Source organism: Ailuropoda melanoleuca, chromosome 16 (assembly GCF_002007445.2).
Source record: "Ailuropoda melanoleuca isolate Jingjing chromosome 16, ASM200744v2, whole genome shotgun sequence".
NCBI lineage: Eukaryota > Metazoa > Chordata > Mammalia > Carnivora > Ursidae > Ailuropoda > Ailuropoda melanoleuca.
In genome coordinates, this window is record NC_048233.1 from 34,345,307 (window position 1) to 34,366,377 (window position 21,071).

Consider the following 21,071-nt stretch of genomic DNA (forward strand, 5'->3'; position numbering starts at 1 on the left):
CCCAAACCATTTCATCAGGTCACGTCCAACCTTCTATTTGGATCTTGCTATTCTTTACTTTGTGCGTTCCCCACATTTTTGCATGTTCCTTCAGTCACCTGATGTTGGGATTTGTTCCTAGCTCCCTGTATCCACTGCCCCAGACCAGTGTACCCACTCAGTGCTGGAACGCTGCTCCCTGCTCCCAAAATCTCCATTCCCTTTGTAAGGCATATCTAGGGTTCTTCTGTCAAATGAATTTCTTCTCCATTACCAAAACTTTGTTCCTCCTTCTGGTATTTATGCCAGTTGGTCTTGCACCATTTATGGCAGCCTCCCTCCAGAGACACCATCCCCATGAAAACATCTATTGCCATGCAAGCATTCTGAGCACCACTATCCCAACATCACAGGACCAAGCCTGTGTTTTTTTTCTGAATGGGACACCATGATTTCTTTGGACCTTGAGGTCAGTTTGTTATTCTGTCCCTCACATTCCCATCACCCATGGTCACTGCCTCTGGCTACCCACCTTATTTCAGCTCATTTCTACAGTTCTAAGCACCCTCTCCTCTGGACCACTGTTCCCCTAATTCCCAAAACTTTTCTCCAGTCCCCATGAGAACTACTTTCCATTGCACCAAACTCCCCTGTACCTTCAGGTTGAATCTCCTCACAAACTGCTCCATCTTTTCTGTGGTTCTCTGTGCATGCCTGTAGCACTGCATTTACTACCTATGCCAAGAAAATCTACTCATGTTGGTTTTATCCACTACAATTTAAAACTTGAATGCAGAATTGGGGTCTTAATTAAAAACTAATTAGTCCCTCAAACTTACTGATTTGAAAAGTATTACACAATTAAGTATCCATAATTACATATTTCCCAAAGACTCCAGTCTCTTCGTTTTCTTTCACTACTGTAAATGTCCCTGCTTTTCCATTTCCCGCCATGCTCCTTTCAGTTATTCATGCCAACGGTACATGTATTTTCTTGTGGTCATGGAAGGAAAATAAAAGAATGAAAGGATGTCAGATACCCCAATACTGAAAGGAGGAGATATGTTACTGAGAAAGTATATGGAGGGGAGCGGGTGATAGAACACTTATTTCATTGGGAAAGAGTATACATTAGTACTCCCTCATCTGTAGTTTTGCTTTCTGTGGTCTCCATTACCTGCATCGACCACGGTCCAGAAAATTATCTACTTTCTAATGTACCGTCTGAAGGTCAATAAAGCCTAACGCTGTCACAAAGCCTACACAATTCACCACACTTCATCTCATCACATGGGCATTTTATGACCTCACATCATCACAAGAAGGGTGAGGACAGTACAATAAATTTTGAAAGAGGCCACATTCACAGAACTTTTATTAAGTACAGGTGCCCCTTCAATGGCATGCATTTGAACTGTGCAGGTCCGCTCGCACATAGTCGAACTGAGCAGGTCCGCTCGCACATAGTCGAACTGTGCAGGTCCGCTCGCACATAGTCGAACTGTGCAGGTCCGCTCACACATAGTTTTTCGATAAATACACTATAGTACCATAGGTGTAGTTTGTCTTCTGAATTTCTTAATATTTTTTCCCTACCTTGCTTTACTTTAAAACTACAGTACTTAATACATATAACATACAAAATATGTGTTAACTACTTGTTATCGGTAAGGCTTCCAGTCAACGGTAGGCTATCAGAATTAAGTTGTTGGGGAGTCTAAAATTTACATGAATTTTGTTTAAAGATTTATTTATTTGAGAGAGTGAGCGAGTGAGAGCACGTGAACAGGGGGAGGAGCAGAGGGAGAGGGAGAAGCAGATTCCCCACTGAGCAAGGAGATGGACTCTAGGATCATGACCTGAGCCGAAGGCAGCCACTTAACTAAGCCACCTAAGGTGCCCCTATATGTTAAAATTTTCAGTACATGGGGTGTTGGTACTCCTAAGCCCTGTATTATTTAAGGGTCAACTGCATATTGTTATAATTGTTTGATTTTATTATCAATTATTGTTAATCTCTTACTGCACCTAATTTATAAACTTTATCATAATACGTATGTATAGGAAAAACACAGTACATAATGGAGTTTGATACTATCCACAGTTTCAGGCATCCACTTGGGGTCTTGGAATGTATCCCCCACCAATAAGCTGGTGTGGGGTGGATTACTATACAAGTTAGAGAAGCTTCTTCTAACTCTAAGAAAGAATGAGAGAAAAAAAGCAGTAATAGAGAATGTTGGAAAGGAGAGAGATAAATGAGGCTGTTAAGTATCAGAAAGAATGGGTAGAAAAGTAGAAGAAAAAGGGTAGAAAAACCTCTGTATGTTGGTGTGGTGACGTGTGTGTGTAGACAGCTGGAGGACGCCACAGGCCAACTGCCCCAAAAGTACTCCAAGTTACACCAGCATGCACAGGCCAACTTCTCTTTTACTTAATACCAGTGTACCTTGACACATCTTGATACAATCTTGCCACGGTCCATATGGATCCCACGTGAATAGGTCGCTCTTCTCTTCCACAGGTATGTTGAAGGAATATCGTACATCAGGGTTGTACAAATTACCCACACACAAAACCTCAAAAGAAATACACAGGAGCATATGATTAAATCATAAAAAGATATTCTTCAAAGACATCATTTTTATGTTTAATAAATGCAAAGCCCTTAACCATCAGTTTACTAATAGGATTAAAACTAAGTCTTATTAATGACTCTTGAGAATTTACCTGCAAAACAACTTCTTCTTCCAGCCGATCGGTACTATTAATTCTTTCAATTGAGCTGTTTGAACCACTGTATTCAAAAATAGCTCCTTGTATGTTGATTTCTTTCTTTGACATACTTACTACAAAATTCCCATTCAAAAGAAAATTCCCTTGACTGTCAGATAATGCTGTAAAAGAATAGTACTTATGAATAGTAAAACAGTACAGTCAACAATACAGAAAGTATTTTAACTTTTAAAATGCAAATCATTTTCTGAAATTACTGTAAATATAAATTAATTTTGAGGAAATAAACTGTATTTTACTACAATGTGTTATCTAATCCATATGAAGGGAAGCTACTGCATATCAGCTGAAGATCTTAAATTTACCCTATACTTTTCAGAGAATGTCAACTTTCAAGAGGCCTGCAGCTTCAGGAGTGACATACAAGATGAGGAAAAACAGAAATCAGAGAGCCCAGGACACATCAGCTCAATCAGTCCTGGTCATCAACGGTGAGGAAAAGACCACCACCCAGACAGCTGCAATGTTCCATTTATGCTTCTCTTGGAAAAAAATGTACAAAGCTATAAAATTCTAGGGGTCAATATTCTAAGGAGCTATGCAATGACCATACGATTCTCTGTATAAATGTCTGGATCTTTTTCATGGAGAAGAACTCTCTCACTATTGACATACATTGAATGACTGCTTTCCAGAATACTCCTATCTCTCCGTTCTGGCCCCTTGTTCTCATTCCCATTGACGTGTTAATATAAGCCTGTCAAATATGCATTTGTGTATACTTATATGCTATATAATGTAAAAGACATATATATCATGTATAAAATTTTATGTGTAAATACATAAAATAACCTAGTATGCACTCACAATTATATCCTTTTAAGACATAAAATTGCACGGTGTCCACGGTAGTGGGGTAGTAAAGTGAAACTAAATTGGTGTTAGAATAATGGGTTTAAATTCAAGCTGTTCCAATTAATTCCTATGTGATCTTGGACAAACCACTTGCTTAGATTCCTAACTGCAGCAGGCACAGATATTCCTACTTTTAAATCAGTCTTTTAAATCACAAATTTGGAAAATGTTTGTAAAAGTAAGTTGTAAAGCACCGTGCACTTAATTTTCAAAAGGATATATAATATTTGAAGTGTTATGCTAATAAAAATTCTGTACTAACCAAATACTATTTTGCTTCCTTTACTTATATATTTTTCAGTGGAAAAACAACCTCTTTGGGAAACATTTGTTTGGCCTTCCAGGGAACTCTACATCCAAAGCATACAAGTTACCTAGCACTAAGCTTTATAATAAATACTACACCCCTGGAAAAAGCAACCTCGAAAGGGTTATCGCCAAATTTGGCATTTCTGTGTCTGTATGGACTGTCTTTTCATATTACACTGAGTTCAATCAAAAACCAACACAATTCTATATTTATCCTATAAAATGAGAATTCCTCTAAAGAATCTGTACTTTATCAAAAGTGGATAGGTCTATTTAAGGAGCTATTAGTTATAATTAAGAGAAATAAAACTTTATGAGAAAAAATATATACATTTCACTGCTTTTGGTTACCAAAGCCAATTTCATAAATATAAGTGTTTACAAATCCCTTCTAATATTTTCACGTATTTGCTCAAGCTAGACTTTGATAGTTCCATGAGTACCTCTTTTACAAAGTATATTGATACCTTATTGGTAAACATTTCTAATTTTTAAACTTGGGCAGAACCTGTTGTCCATTCCTAGGAAGACATAAATATCACATTTGGAACCTAAGAGCAACATGGTAAATATGTACGATATGGTTGCATACATCTATGTATATGCACCCAGGTAATATTTTTGGCAAAAAAAAAACTGCAACAAGATGTAAAAGGAAAATATATCAAAATATTTACATCTGATTTTGAGAAATTTATTCTGCTCTTTTTTTATAAAGGGGAAATTGACATAACATAAAATGAACCATTTTAAAGTGAGCAATTCAATGGCATTTAGATATTCATGTTATACAACCACTACCTCTAACTAGTTTCTAAAACTTTTCATCATCTCAAAAGGAAACTCTGCAACCCTGAAGCACTTGTGCCCTTTGCATTTGACCTTATAATGTCAAATTTAAGTCTTGTGATAAGCTGTTCATTATAGATTCAGATTCCCCACTTAATAGCATTGATAACTTGGGCCAATATTTCACATTAATATGAAGCAGGTATTCTCAATATCAGCTCTATACCACCCGCTAGTCCAGCTTGGTGAGTTGCTGATAAAGTCAATACTAAGTTATTTCCCAGACAGAAGGAAAGGTTTGTAAAGCATTCTTTTCATCTTTGGGCCTAAGTGAAATTTTTTTAAGGCTAAAAGCTAATTTCTAAAAATAAACATAAAAGAAGCCTATACCCTAGAAGTAGCTAAAGGACCATACACTGGGGCTATATTCATTAACATTTAAAAATCTGAAATCAATTGTTTTTTTGTCTTGCTTTAACTTAAGCATTTTGTTTCAAGTTTTTATTTAAATTCTAGTGAATTAACATATAATGTAATGTTGATTTCAGGAGAATTCAGTGATTCATCATTCACATACAACACTCAGTGCTCATCACAAGTGCCCTCCTTAATGCCCATCACCCATTCAGCCCATCCCCCCCCCACAACCCTCAGTCTGTTCTCTATAGTTAAGTCTCTTGGTTTTGCTTCCCCTTTTCCCCCTTCCCCTCTGTTCGTCTGTTTTTTAAATTCTACATGAGCGAAATCATAAGTGCTTAAGTCTATATTTAAGTACTTTGATACACAGTAGAAACACTTAATAAAATTCTTTAAAGAACATTTAACCATAAAGAAGTCTATAATTAATTTTAGATAAGAAGAAAAGAATTTTCTTCTAAATATACATGCAACTTTACCTGAATATAACCTTTGGTTATTTAAAACACTCTTATGGGGAAAAAGCAAATTTTTCAGAATTTTGTTCAATGTTTTTAAAATAAGATATAGCATATAACTCAAGAGGAAAACATGTATAGGAAGTCAAGATGATTTAAGCTCAGTGTGAACTGAAATGCATGTTTGTTCAAGGGACTCTTCTTGCCTTCTAAGAATTTAGATCAACCGCAGACCTCCACGAAATTGCACACGAATCACGTATTTGTTGTTTACTAGAAATGTTTACCAAGGTAATTGTCATCTTCTGGTTTTCCAGAATAGCTGTGCTGAAGAATATCAATGTTTGTTGCTCCTGTGGGAATCTTGACAACAACATTATAACCTGAAATATAATTTTATATATGTTAACTTTCATAAGCTGATGGCCCAGAGGCTATGATGGCTGAATAACTGAAAACATGAACAGCACAGTCAGACTTAATTTTACCTTTGAAAAATGATACAGTGTTTACTCTTTCTGAATTCATGCATTACACAATTAATAAGGATTGAGAAAAAATGATTGTCTAGAAATAGAGAGTTTGGGATCCTTAAGGTACACTTTTTTCTTAAAAAATTCTGAACACAGAACGAGAATGGAGTTAATAGTATAGTTCCTAAGATATTTGGAACACATTCATTTTTAAATTTAACACTAATACTTTTAGATTTTATACTTCCCAGTGAGGAAAAAATAGAGAATCTCAAATGTTATTCACCAGTCCAAAAGATATCAAAAGAGTTGGTCATTGCATTACGTTTACACAGAGATTCAGTGAGCAGGAAAATAACAAAACTTAACATTTTTTAAGTTTTTAGTTTCTAGTGTAAGCAGGAATTCCTATAGCTACCCCCAAAATTTTACATTACTTTCAAAAGTCTACTAACAAATTGTCATGAGAAAAATAAAACGTTTATGTGAAGGAAATGAAAATAATATTTCTATTTTATGAGACCAAATTCAACAACACTGGCAGTGCTCGAAAGATGAAGAAATACTACATATTAACAAAAAAGTGTTTTCCCTACACAACACTCATTACATAGTTTTCCAAATAGTCTCAGATTTTAAGTCAGCAATTAATTTTGCTCTAGAGATTATTCTAAATTGTTCCTTTTCCTTATTCGTTTTTCCTTCAATACATGAGTAAAAGGAGTTGTATGAATTTTTCTCATATACAAACTTGATAAATATGGGATGAAATTAAGAGGAAGTTTTTAAAAAGATTAAATTTGCAGCCCTGATGTGAGATTACCTTGTATATTTTTAGAGTGCTTTTCTTTATATCTGTTTAAGGTACTACATTTTAAATACAAAGTGATAAATGGTCTGCTGATTCTGCATACACTATATGCATATTGGCTGAAACTAATCCGTCTATAAGAATAATTTTAATTTATGGTTTTTTCACTATAAAATATTCCTACTACCTCCTATTTATGTCGTTGCAGTTATGGTTTTTGAAGAAAGCAATTCCTCGGCATCACAAATGTGAAAGACAAATGCTACCACCAGGGGGCAGAAATGTGACAAATGCTGCTCTGTACAAATGAGTTTAATATCTTTTTCCATTTGCAAACTGATTAATTCATAATACAATTTTGGCAAGGTTATATATTTGATCCTATTTTGGCAGATATGGTTTTAAATAGAAAAAAATTGTTTTTCAGTGAACACAGCCCAAACTTACATAAATGTGCCATTGGTTTTAACAAGGGATCAAATGTGTATGGCTCCCGTGAAATAATGAATCCTAACTACAAAAATAATGTCATATCTAGTAACTAAGATTCATAAGCATCAAAGTATAAGATGTACTTCTGATACAGATAAAAATATAAATTTAGTGTTTTAAATTGCACTGCTTTAATTGAAGCAATTCATACTAACTTAACACTGTTCACTGATCATTTTTAATACAGCAATAAGAAACACAGCAGATAAGACAGGTTATAGAAAAAAGTGGTTCAAATGATGAAAGTAATTGAAAGCAAGTTTCCTGAAAAAAAAAAAACCATAAATATATGCATATCAAATTACAAGAACAGCAATAAAGACACTATTAATTGAGGGACTATTCAAACATCATTGTCAAATAGCACCGGAATTACTCTAATAAATGTACCTACTTGTATTTTCAAGAATCAGATGAATTCATTAATACAAGGATACATCTGGTATAATATTTTATATTTAAGAATATAAAATATTTTGTTTTTTATATTTATGATTTTTATATTTAGGAAATTTTTACTAATCATTTTGAACTAAGGGTACAGAGAGGGTAAAATAAAAAACCATTATGCCTTCATTATATATGCTATTATTATATCAAATAAAAGGAAAAATTAAAAACAAATACACAGCTTACCGTAATGAGCACTGTTGAAGACACCTGCCATCGTCCTGCATGAAGAGTTATCCCCACCACACACTCCACATTTGTCTCTCTTTGCCTTGGAGTTTAACACGTGATCACAGCCAGCTTGCTTCAAAATAACAATGATTATAATCAGTATTATAAAAGTGACTCATTATAAATATGGTGCTTCCACATACCCCCTTGCATCAAAAATCACATGGGATGGCATTTAAAAAGGCAGATTCCCAGATTTTCTGAATTAAAAGTCCTTGGAGGTAGAACACTAGGAATCTGCATTGTAACAAACATGGACAATAATTCCTATGTCCACTGTCCATTTAAGCCATTCTTTAAAGAAATGTAATTCAAAGAGACAAAAAAGTATGATTATATAGGTAACACATTTAAAATAACTTCAAAAAGAGGTCTTTCATGATTTTTAAACTTATGATCTTAGAACTCTGGAAATAAATTGAGTACACTTGAAAATTTATTTCTCCAATTAATAAACAGCCTAATAAGTTGTGTTTCTGTAAAGAATGAATAATTGGATAAAGGTTGAAAGTGAATGGTTTGGTTCAGGGGCTTAAAAAAACAAGTGCAGTTCTCCATGCAGATACACTACAATAGCTCTTAGTTCTTTAGAACGCTCCTCTGAAGTTTCATGATCAGTAAAGAAAATTTCATAAGCCTCATTCTTTTATACACAATGTGCATATTTCCAAAATGAACTTCAACCAGATATGTTCTGAAAGTAATATGCATCTGCAAGTTCAGATAATCATTGTTTTTCATTGTGTAGGGCTTGGTGCTGTTAATTTAGATAAAACTTAAATTTTTCAGGCCACTGAGGACCCTTTTTCTAGTCTCTTGTTTCCTTTCCTTTGAACAGCTCATTAGACCTTTGAGTGCAAAGCATTTTATCACCAGGTAACTGGTAATAGATGTTTGGGTAAGAAAATTGGTACCTTCACCCAAAGAATGAGTTCATAATATTACATTTGTATTCTTTGGACAGAATTCATTATCCTAGTTCTCAAGCTCACCATTTTTAAGAACACCTTCTGCAATGCGTGTGCTTCAATGTAGGGTCTCATCTGCTTCTCACCTAGAATCCGAAGTGGCCGACCCATCTCGAATCCTCTCCTAACCCAGTATATTCTGAAGATTCTAACGTGCAGATCAAATCACATCCCTCACTCAACTCCAAATCCTTCTAGGCACCTCCAGGACTTTAGCAAAAAGGTGCATTTAATAGCTAGTCCCTACGTCCAACCAGTCCTTTAGTTCCTCACCTTTCTAAAACCTATTCATCCTCAATAACTGGCCCAAGCCTCACACCCTCCATGGGCATTCTCTGAACATTTACACACTTCCCCACAAAACACTCCTTCCTCAATATCCCTCTGCCACCTTGCTGATGACCCCATAGTCCTGCATTTAGATTGTTCATGTGTCTATTTCCCCACAAATCTGTGACCACCTTGGAGTTTATGGCTCTGTTGTAGTCTTTCATCCGGGTGACTAGAACAGTATCCAACATTTAGTAGGTACTCAGTGAATGTCTGTTGAATATACCCAGGAAGTAAAAGACAAGGATGAAAAGAGGGAGGGGTGAGGGCTGCCTGGGTGGCACAGCCAAGTTAAGTGCCTGACTCTAGGTTTCAGCTCAGGTCATAATCTCAGTTATGAGATCGAGCCCCACATTCGGTTCCACATGGCATCTGCTTAGGTTTCTCTCTCCCACTCCCTCCACCTGCCGCTCTCTAAAATAAATAGATGTTTAAAAAAAAAAAAAAAGGAAAAGAGGGAGGGGGGAATAACACCAGTGATCAACGAGGAGGGGTCACCAAGGAAGGTCACATTTGAAGTAGCCAAAGGACTTTACAACCCTGTGTGCTAGTATTTTCCATCTTTTTAAGAAGCCAATTCTCATGACTGGTTTTGTTTTTACCATACGCAAACCAAAATCATTAAACTTGTCTTAATGTTGAATGAGTCACTCTTGATGACAGAGAGCTGCCTAAGTGACAAAGGCTTCTGACTACACTCCTCAAGATAGGGTGATAGCACTAAAGGGTGCTGTGCTGGAATTCACAAGAAAGTATTCTGAGGTAATATTTGGTTAGAGAAAAAGAAGACTATTCTGACAGTCACGTTAAACGTTAAGTTCACTTACCCGGCAGAGGCCTTGAACACAGACGTCATTAGTTTCGGTGCCACAAGGAGTGCCGTCAGCAACCCTATCCTTCAACTGGTAGAAGTTAGTGGTTCCAGCAACCCGACAATACAGTTTACAGCGATCTTTTATGGCAACTGTAAGAAAAAGTTAAATTTGGGGTGTACGATAAGACAGCTGTATGTTCCTAGGTCTTAAGAAATTTTTTACATCAAAAAATATTCTAACTACTTACTCCCACTGTATTTTGGAAGCCACCTCACATTAGGGGAAAGACCATTGATGTTGAAATGTTTACCATCAAAATCAGAGCACTGCTTCTCTCGAAAGTCTTGCTTGCCTTTTGGACATGAATCAGTATTACATGATCGAAATTTCATCCTGCGGCCCACACAGTACTTTCCTCCGTTTCTTGGCCTAGTCAAATTCATTACATTTTAAAGCACATCAGTACAATATTCTTTCTGCCATTTCCTTCTAAAACTGTTCCATTCTGTCCCAGGATCTGGAAAACCACCTATGTCCCACTCACACTTTTTGTTTAACAGAAGTATGTTACATGGTTCTTAAGCAGTTCAATGGCTAATAAACTGTAAAAATACTCATCTTCAGGTGGATACCGTGGCCTGCAGGGCAGCAATGATAACTTATTTGTGACTTGGTGAACTCACAGGGAACTGATGGGAATTTGTTTAAAATGTAGGGTTTGTTCATTTTGCGGGGGGAGGGGGTACAAAAAGACCCAGTGAACCACGGATGATAAAGACGATGCCATGTTGAAGAAATATATGGGCATCTTTGTTGTATATATACTACTTATCACTCACTTCAAAGAGTTTCGTGGCATTAATCTATATCCATCCATCTCTTTATTTCAACTTATGCTGGAAAATAAGAACTCTTTTTGTCAGCATTTTTTAAATATAAAGACTTCTGGCATAATTTAGATATTCTGAAATTCAGACGAACTACATCACTTCAGAGTGTGTCCTATCTATGCATTAAAAAGTCTTTATTGCTTACTAATTTATATAACAAACACATTTATAAATCTTTATGGAATCTCTATATTCTTTTAAATATTTCGATGAGGGGGAAAATATGCTTCAGAACTTATTCCAGCTAAAAACACTGATGCATCTATAACAGGAGAAGCAGAGAAAGAAAATACAACATGTCAAACTACATAAGACAGTAAAAAAAAAACGGGTAATGAAAATACGTATTTTATGCAGAAGAGCCAAGACACCTTTAAAGAAGCCAGGAACTTCAGTGGAAATACAGTAAATGTAAAAATGCCATTATAGTACTGTCATTTTTACAACTTTCCTCAACTTTACACTAAATCTCCATTCATATTGTAAAGATTAAGCGAGTTATTTTATTATTATTATTTTTTTAAAGGTTTGAATCTACCGAGATAAGGGAATATGGCTTAAAGTATTCCGGAAGTTTTCCAAATCTCAGAGACTTACAGACTGACCTCCAGTTTAGAAGTGAATGAAACTGATGTTTACTTTCTGGTGCCTTGAGATAATCTTAATTTACAGTGACATAAAAAAGACATACTCGGGGCGATTACAGAGCCTGGTTGTGCTCTTGATTCCACCTCCACATGTTCTTGAACAAGAGCTGTATGGTCCCCATGGTCCCCATTCACCATCTACAGGACGTGCTTCCATTTCTTTGTTTACACACAGCCCATGGTGGCAATGCTTTAAAAAACAAAAACACAAACACAATGATTCATATGCACCCAATTAGAATATCAGTAATTATAATAGTGTAAATATCAATAAAGAAAATGTATACAAATGAAAGCACAATATTAATTCAGAAATGTGATTACATTTGACGCTCATAAATATTTTCTGAATATCTGCTAAGTAACTGTAAAAAGATCTGTGGAATGAAGAAAGAATAGGAAATTTCCCTTGCCTTCGAGATTTTGAGTCTCAATGGCAGAGGGAAGACCTGCTGTATGGGGAAAGTATAGTAACATGGAATTTTAAGTGAATAACACAATATATGTCTGTGGTTCTGGTTTTCTGTGCAAAGATATAGATCACTGTCCCATTCTTGTACCTAACTTTTTACTTCATCGCATCCAAAGTCTCAATGACCACTTTCTTACTTTCATCAAGAAAATGGAAATGTACAGAAGAATCTGCTCACAGTCTCCTAGTACTCCTTTTACCCACCGAACAGCACCTGGGCTCAGTACTCAGCCTTCCCACCTGTTAGTGTGTGTGAAAAATCCAGGATCCTAGGGAAAGTCAATCCCTCTACCTGTGCACTTAATCCCAACCCCTCACTGCTCAAAACAGCACTCCTACATCATCACTGTTCCAGTCTCCTCTAGATCAAAGCTAACAAAAAAGGGGTCCATGCACTGTTGCCAGTCTATGAACTAGTCACTGCAAGGAGTACGGAAATTGAAAGCATTTAGAAACGTTATTGGGTTTTGACAGTAATTTCATGCTTATCAAAGTTAAAGTTGGCTTATATTTGTTTTCATACACAACATAAAATTTACCATCTTAACCATTTTTAAGCATACAGTTCAGTGGCATTAAAATGCATTCACATTGTTGTGCGACCATCACCACCATCAATCCACATAACTCTTCATCTTTCCGAACTGAATCTTCTATACCTTTGAAACAATTAACTGCCCCCATTCTCTCCTCCTCCCTCCCTCAGCCCCTGGGAACCACCATTCTACTTTCTGTTTGTATGTATTTAGCTACTCTATATTAATATCACATAATTAAAATCATGCATTTGTCTTTTTGTGACTAGCTTATTTCACTTGGCATACTGTCCTCAAAGTTCATCCATGTTATCCCATGACAGAATTTCCTTCCTTTTAAGGCTGAATAATATTCCATTGTAAGCGTAGATCACATTTTGTTTATTCATTCATCATCCATGGATGGCCACTGGGTTACTTCCACCTCCTGGCTATTGTGAATAATGCTGATATGAACAGGAGTGTGCAGAGATCTCTTTCAAGACTCTGTTTTCAGCTCTTTGGGATATACAATATTTAGGTGCTGCTGGGTCAGATAATTCTATTTTTTATTTGAAGATGTGCCACATTGTTTTCCATAGAAAAATCTGGCTTACATTTCAAATGTCTTTTTTCATTTTGTTTTCCTAGTCATTTTTATCATTTTTTAAAACTATCAGTTCAAATTATCAGAAATTTTTAAAAACACTGGTCCTTTACTACAGATAATTTGAGAAGTACTCCACTGGATCATTCTCAATATACAAGCATACTTATTTCCCCTCCTTTATTTCTTAAAGATTTATTTAGAGAGAGAGTACGTGCACAAACGGGGAGGCAGAGAGGGAGAGAAATCCTCAAGCAGACTCCCCGGTAAGCGCTGAGCGTGATGCGGTCTCTACCCCTGAGGTCATGACTGACTCGAAATCAAGAGTCGGATGCTCAACCCACTGAGCCACCCAAGTGCCCCTATTTTCTCTCTTTAAAAACAAAACTCTTAGATCTAACTTTTCTCACTAGCTGTCCTGTTTCTCCTTGAAAGAGCTGTCCATGCTCACTGTCTAATGCTCAATGCCTGTGCTCTCATGGTCCCACCCTTCATGGATCTGCTTATGTGTGCATCACCAATGGCCAGTTCTCAGTCTGTCTTCCTTGATTTAGCAGTATCATTCTTTCCCCCCCCGCCCCCACCCATCTAGGTTTCTAGGGCTCCACTCAATGCTGGAATGTCCTGGGCTCAGATCTTGGTCCTTTATTCTTCCTTATTAACAATCACTCCCAGCCTAGATCCCTTTCCTGAGCTCCAGACTCATGTATACAGCTATTTATCCATCTTGACTCTAATGTCCAATAAACATTTCAGACATCATACCCAAAACCAAACTGCTGACCCCTCAAAATTCTGCTGAGTTGATTTGAGTTGATTAGCTAAAAACAGTCATCCTACCTCTAACAGTTCACATTAAATATGTCAATAAGTGATCAATAAGTTTTATTCATTCAAAAACAAACAAACAAAAAAAACCCTTTCAGTCATCACCCCAGTGATCCCAACTCTGGCGTAAGCCATCATCCTGTCATCTCTATCACTGCCATACCTCTCTAAGCACATCTCCTGTTTCCAACTCTTGGCCCTATAGTTTAGTTTCAACAGTGATCAGAATGGTCCTTTTCAACTTATATTTCAAAAATTAAGTTAGGTGACTCCTCTGCTCAAATCCTTCAATTATTTCACTTTGAATAAATGCAAAGTTTTCACAATGGCTCAAAACGCCCTGCAGAATACTCCTCAGGTTACTTCCTATACATCTCTCTTCACCCCAGCCATAATGTCTTTCCTCACTCTTCCTTGAACATTCCACCAAAACTCCAGGATTTAGGAGCTTACCTGGTCCCTTTGCCTGGAACTCACTTCCCCCAGAATATCCTCCATAGCTAACTCCCTCATTTTCTGTAAGACAGTTCATGAGGCAACTTCCCATAAGACCTACTTTGACCACTACATTTTAAATTGCAACCTCCCCTCTCCTACCACAAAACTTCCAGTCCTTTTCTTGCTCTTTTTTTCTTGTTCATGACACTTATCGGCTTTATGGTAATATTATATTGTTTGTAATACTGTAGTCTCCCCCTAGAATGTAAGCTCCATGAGGGCAGGGATCTTTTCTCTTTTGTTCACTGGTGTTTTCTAATCATCTAGAATAGTGCCTGACACATAGTGGGCCCTTGATAAATCTTTGTTGAATGAATGAATCCTATAACCAAGCTTATTAGCAGGAAAAATGCTTTGTGTCCTCCATTAGAACAAATCATTCAAAATGAGAAAGCCATATTAGAAGTGAACAAAAAGAAAATCTCAGAATAGAAGGTACTATGTGCATGTAATTTTGGAGGCATCTCCAGAAACATTTCAAATAATCCCTGAGCACTATTTCTGATAAATCCAAGAATGAAAAAGATAGGATGCTATATTGTACAACCATGTACATTAAGTCATTGTCAGGTGAGTTCCACCATATTTTCATGCAAGTGGGTTTACTACCACTTTTTTTTTTTAAAGATTTTATTTATTTATTTGACAGAGATAGAGACAGCCAGCGAGAGAGGGAACACAAGCATGGGGAGTGGGAAAGGAAGAAGCAGGCTCATAGAGGAAGAGCCTGATGTGGGGCTCGATCCCATAACGCCAGGATCACGCCCTGAGCCGAAGGCAGACGCTTAACCACTGTGCCACCCAGGCGCCCCTACTACCACTTTTAAGTATTTAAAAGATAGCCTTACATGTAACACAGTCACAAGATAAAGAGACTAAAAGAGTGTTAAGGTATAATATAGGACATTTATTTAAAATTTCTCTTGAATAGAAGGCCCATTGAATACTGAAAATGGCTAACATGTAGGAGCTCACTATTTTCAATTAATTAGAAAAAGGAATTTATATCTATCATGATTCACATGTTTTTACCCCAAATGCCATTTCTGCTTTTAATCTACATAGGATTTAAAGTAGGTCCCGGTATCTCAACACATTTACCTTGAATTCCAACAAATCCAAGCCCTTCAAACCACCTCACTGGTGAATTATTCAAATGGCTAGTGAGTAAATGAAAAGGTGCTCAAGATTGACGTGATCAGGATAATACAAACGAAAACCACAATGATATTCCATTTTGCACCTAAAATGACTATTATTCTGTTAAAAGATTGACAATATCAAAAATTGGCAAGAAATGCAGAGCAACTGGAACTTTCATACATTGCCTGCGAAAGTTTAAAATGATATGGATATTAAAGATCAAACATTAAAATTCAGTTCTAGCTCCAAACTATGAACTGAAGAAGTCCACTAGAATTTTGGTCCTAAAATAATGTTCCACCATTTCAGAGTACTTTGGCTACTGCAAACATTGTTGAAGTCCCAAATACAACTTAAATATTCAATTCATTTGTGATGCAAGCTATATTCATGGAAAACATGATGGAAGGCATCAGAGACAAGGGCAGTAGCGGGTACAAACATTTCAATAAGCAACAGCTGGTAGAGCACAAGGTCAGCTGGTGAACCTATCTCAAGTTTCTACTTGTACCCAATGTGAAGTTAACCAAAGAGGCAGCACTAGCCAACCCAACAACCAAGCAAGTCCTCTGTTTGTGCTGAGGTAGCTCAGAGAAGGTGTGAGCAGACTAAAACTTATTCAGTGCAGACAGCACTGGTTACCAAGGCCAAAGGAACTTGCCTTCATTCTGAAGCACCAAGTACAACCTGACTTCATCCTTACATGTTTATCATGGCAAACCCTATCACTCAGCATCATATTTGCAGATTTAGATTATTTCATGCTGATGTTAGAATGGTAAAAATGTAGGATGTTTACGCAATTTTACAGATATATTTTAAGACATTTACAACCAATAAATATCTGAAGAAGCCACTTAAAAATTTCAACTATACTTAATTGAATTTTATGGGAGAAAATGTATACAATGGTAACACCCTTGAATTTGGGGAAATTGCTGAAATATTAGGACCTTTATGTCTATACTCATTGTTAACAAGTCTATAATATACTTAGATATCTATGTTGTTACCTATATAACTATAACATTCATTTGCTAGATCTTAAAAAAAAAAGGTAAAATTAAAAATTTAATTCACTTGACTGCGTACTATATTAAATCAGCATGGCAGCATTGATTCACTACAGCAAAAGTTGACGAACAATGAAGAGTGTTGAAATGCAGAGCAATCACATCCTTGGATAATCTCCTGATACAAGACTCACCCTTCCAGAAAACCTACCATCCCAGGACCACAGTTCGTCCCATCTGCCAGTGGCATGTGCTGAGTGCGACAGCCCTTGTGAACTCCTTCTGCACTAGTGCACCAGAGACGTCTGCATTGCTTCTGCAGAGAAACAAAAAGGCAAGAGTAAAAGAACACTAGAACCACCTGATCAATTTAGTGCAATGCATTGGTTTATACGTAGATCTTACATATTTTATGGTTTCATGGTCAGAACTAGAAATCATCAGCAAAAAAATCTTGAAATTCTTGTCATCAATTTACCTCTAAACACATAAAATGGCAATGTGTAGTTTTGAAGAACTTTTAGACTTTCATCATACATTAAACAATGAGGAGAGAAAAATTAGAGTGGAAATATTTAAAATTATGGGAGACATTTTTCTCTTTGCAAAACATTTTTCTAAAGGACTTTTTGTTGTTAAATGTTATTCACAAGAAGTTTCCAAAAGCCTCTTTTGATACGATGATAGAATGTATGAATAATGTGCATAGAAATACTGTATAATATATACTGGTTTCCTACTATGTGAATATAATGCATACTTTCAACTTTTGAACAAAGGGTTCTCAAGTTTTCACAAGAAACAAAATCCACAGAGGTTCACAGGAGCTATACCCAAGATAATTCTCTTCTTTTTCTGAATTTAAATTCAAAGTTTATTTAGTGTATAAGTCAGGTAAAAAAGAAATGCATCTGTAGCAAAAGAATTAAGTTAAATCTTCCCTCCTCCGTAGTGGATATTTAAAAGCTTAGTAACATTTTTTATTATAAGTTTAAGATTTTAAAAACAATATTATTATGTGGAATATTCCTTGCCGATCCCTGCACTGTTTTACTACTGTTATTCATTCATTCAACAAGCATTTAGTTTGTGACCCCTAGTTTGTGGCAGATCCTGAACCCTGGGGATACATATTTCAATGAGCGAATGAGGCTGCATTCCTGTTTCAACGACCCTCATGACCTAGGAGTGTATCTAACCTATGAAAAATCCTCAAAGTTATAAAATAAAAGTTTAGTAATAACAACTGGGCCTAAATTTCATTTCTATGGATTCAAATCTATATAAATTAAAATGTAGTCTGTTAGGTTCCTGGAGCCTTTAATATAACTCATTATCAAGACACTTAAATTTTCTCCCCCACCCAAAAAAATAGTATTTGAACATAAATATTTGAATGCTTTTAATTTTCAATAAGCTCTTGGTGTATATTTTTTAAATGGTAATACTTCACATAGGATTTTGTGAGGGTTAATGAAGACAATTTTTAAGTACCTAACATAGGACATGGCATATAATAAACAATAAATTTTAGTTTCCCTTTTTTTAACGCCTTTCTGGCAAACAGCAAATCTAAGACTTACAAACTTCTAGGATACATTTAGTTCACCTTCTGTTCAAGAGAATAAACGTACAGTTTTGAAATATATTCTAACCATAACTTTATATTTTTCAAAAAAGAAAAAAAAAAAAGGACAGAATTTTTTCTTACCAAGTAGGGACATACTTGCGATCCAGGACCAAACATAAGTTCACATTGCTTGTTTACATCATACATTAATCCAGGAAGTTGTGAAGACAGATCATATATTCTTCCATTTGGTTTGTCAAGAAGGCATTCCCCATGACCAGTACTGTACCAATGACAGAAAATATTCTGAATATATGTGGATGCATAAGATTCTTTATCACATTTACTATATTCTACAGTTTCAAAGAGTATCAGTATTTTTTCATAATTTAAAAACCAGTTCATATAAAAGTCAGGAAGAAAACCTCACAGTTCACAAAGGACTTTAAGGTGTTTGCTCTCATTTGAGCCCCACAACTGCTTTGAAGATACAATTCTTAAAAAGAACAATAACAAATTCATCAGGGTATAATTTATGAAACCTATTCATATAATCACTCTACACTTTTGATCTATTTTGTTGCCCAACAGTAATGCCTTATATTTAATGCCCAAATTGTCAAGATGTGGAAAAAAATTTTCAAATCATTTGAGGAAGTACATTAATAGTTCTAAACAACAAAACGAAGGAATTTCAGTAAGCGTTACGCTGTCTCCACTTTAAAGAGGTAGAGTTTGCGTCTTGGTTCTACCACTTCCCAGGATGCATGGCTGTGGACAAATTAACTTCCCTGAGCCTGAGTCTCCTCATCTGTATTAACAGTGATACTGATCACCTTGCAAGTTGCTATGAGAGTATATGTATAAAGGACTTATAGAAGTGGTAAATAGCAGGGGAAACTTGTGTTTATTACTCCTAGTTTGTAATGCAGTATCTAGTGTACAAGAAACTGAAAATGTTCAACTATTCCAATTGGGTTAAAAAACAATTTGTTCCAAAAAAGTAGAAAGTGTTCCATTGTCATAATTTAAAAATTTAGAAATTTTTACTGGCTACAAAGATATTAAATTTTGTCCAAAAATGAACATATAAACTTAAAAAAAACACACATTTTTTTTAAAATTCCCATTGGAGAGAGTCCCGTTAACCCCTTTCAAAAATAAATACATCCACTAATATTGTTAATCAATATCTCAGCTGTTGAACAAAGCTATATGCAATCACGTAGAGATCAGCAACTGTGTATTATCCTTTTAAATCAACTCCCCATACAAGGATAAATAATCACTGATAATTTGGGGATATATTTATGAACATATATTCCAAAGCATGGTTTTATTTACTCCCACAATTCTCATAAAGAGACGTAACCAGAAACTGCATAGATTGGTGATTATAATATGTATAAGAAATAAATATCGCATTTATACCAAAAAAAAAAAAAATCCCCGGAAAGAGCTTGGCCTTGCCTTTTGGCAACTTTCAGTAACTATGATAGAAATATCATTTGAATAAAAGTGGGAAGTAAAGAAACCTGGTGGGAGATGGAGAGACAAGGCAAAAAGTCTGGATCTGCCTCCTTTCTTCAGACCTAGGAAAATCCTCCAAAAGAATATGTAAACATATAGACTCCACATCTGTCTGGCTGTACAGAGCTACTGGGAATGTGTATAGTTTGACTTTAGCTATTGTCCGTCCTTCAAAGGCACCTCAAACATGAGCCACTCAAACTCTTCTCAAAATATTACCCAGTAGCTTCTGAAAAAAATGCAAATATACACAAGGAAGCTGTGAATCTCAGGGCTCCCCTTGAAAAGGAGCAATCCTAATTAGAGCACCTAAACTGTTAAAACAAACAAACAAACAAAAACCAAAAAACAAAAAGAGGATAGTTAGGTCTGACCTGACCCCCCCTCCCCCGCCAAAGTATTTTAGGAGTGAAATATGTATATACAACTCTTTCCTTGTTTTTAAAAGCGCATTGTACAAAGTACACTTAAATTTAAACAGAAAAACTAAAAAGAAATTGAACCACTTTAAAAGAACATACAAATTTCAAATTCTATAGTCTCATAAATGTTTCCTTATTTAACTAAAGTAATATAATTTCAGACTTACTCTAGGAATTCAGTGATATATTTCTGACTACATTTTGACCAGGTCCAAGGACTTGTGTGGTAATTTAAAGTTGGAGCCATTACATGATATTGATGTTTAATTCCAGTTTCTTTACATTTAAAACTATCATCATGTGGAACATTAAATCTAAAAATAAAAATAAACACTTAAAAAAAGAATATGAAAATATGAATATAACATTAGTAACAGATCTCTTCTCCTTATAAGGTAAAATACAGGTAAGTCCAATCACATCAAAATTTATACTCTTGATCTCTCCCATAAAACATTATAAAACCAAGGTTATCCTCATGTTTAGAAGCACATGATCTGAGAAACAGTAGATTATAACTTTGATCAGTAGCACAGCCTACTGATTTGGCATGTGAGTCCAAACAATCAAAATATGTGGACTCTGGCTCACCTCATCACGATATGGATATAGCATTCACATAAATACTTGCAGGTTTCAGCATGCATATCCTAAGACATGTGTGTAGGTAGGTTACATCAAAGTGATACCACACTAGTTTGCAGATCACTGACTATTACTACAGTATCAAAACTTCTTTAATCCCTAATTCCTTATCATTCTA

General features: G+C 35.7%; 1 protein-coding gene across 5 annotated transcripts in view; it reads right to left on the bottom strand.

The window, feature by feature from the left end:
• The window catches only part of ADAMTS20 (ADAM metallopeptidase with thrombospondin type 1 motif 20), a 175,399-nt gene that overhangs the window by 81,748 nt on the left and 72,580 nt on the right, over window positions 1-21,071 (bottom strand). For 4 of the 5 annotated variants that reach the window (XM_034645966.1, XM_034645965.1, XM_034645964.1 and 1 more), the window contains 10 exons: window positions 20,476-20,622; window positions 18,498-18,639; window positions 16,998-17,102; window positions 11,755-11,900; window positions 10,421-10,602; window positions 10,186-10,322; window positions 8,016-8,133; window positions 5,891-5,986; window positions 2,710-2,876; window positions 2,429-2,558 (listed from right to left, as the gene is read on the bottom strand). In XM_034645966.1, coding sequence (XP_034501857.1) covers window positions 2,429-2,558; window positions 2,710-2,876; window positions 5,891-5,986; window positions 8,016-8,133; window positions 10,186-10,322; window positions 10,421-10,602; window positions 11,755-11,900; window positions 16,998-17,102; window positions 18,498-18,639; window positions 20,476-20,622 — 1,370 coding nt within the window. The remainder of the gene's footprint in view (window positions 1-2,428; window positions 2,559-2,709; window positions 2,877-5,890; window positions 5,987-8,015; window positions 8,134-10,185; window positions 10,323-10,420; window positions 10,603-11,754; window positions 11,901-16,997; window positions 17,103-18,497; window positions 18,640-20,475; window positions 20,623-21,071) is intronic. The other variant, XM_034645963.1, reaches the window with a different exon arrangement.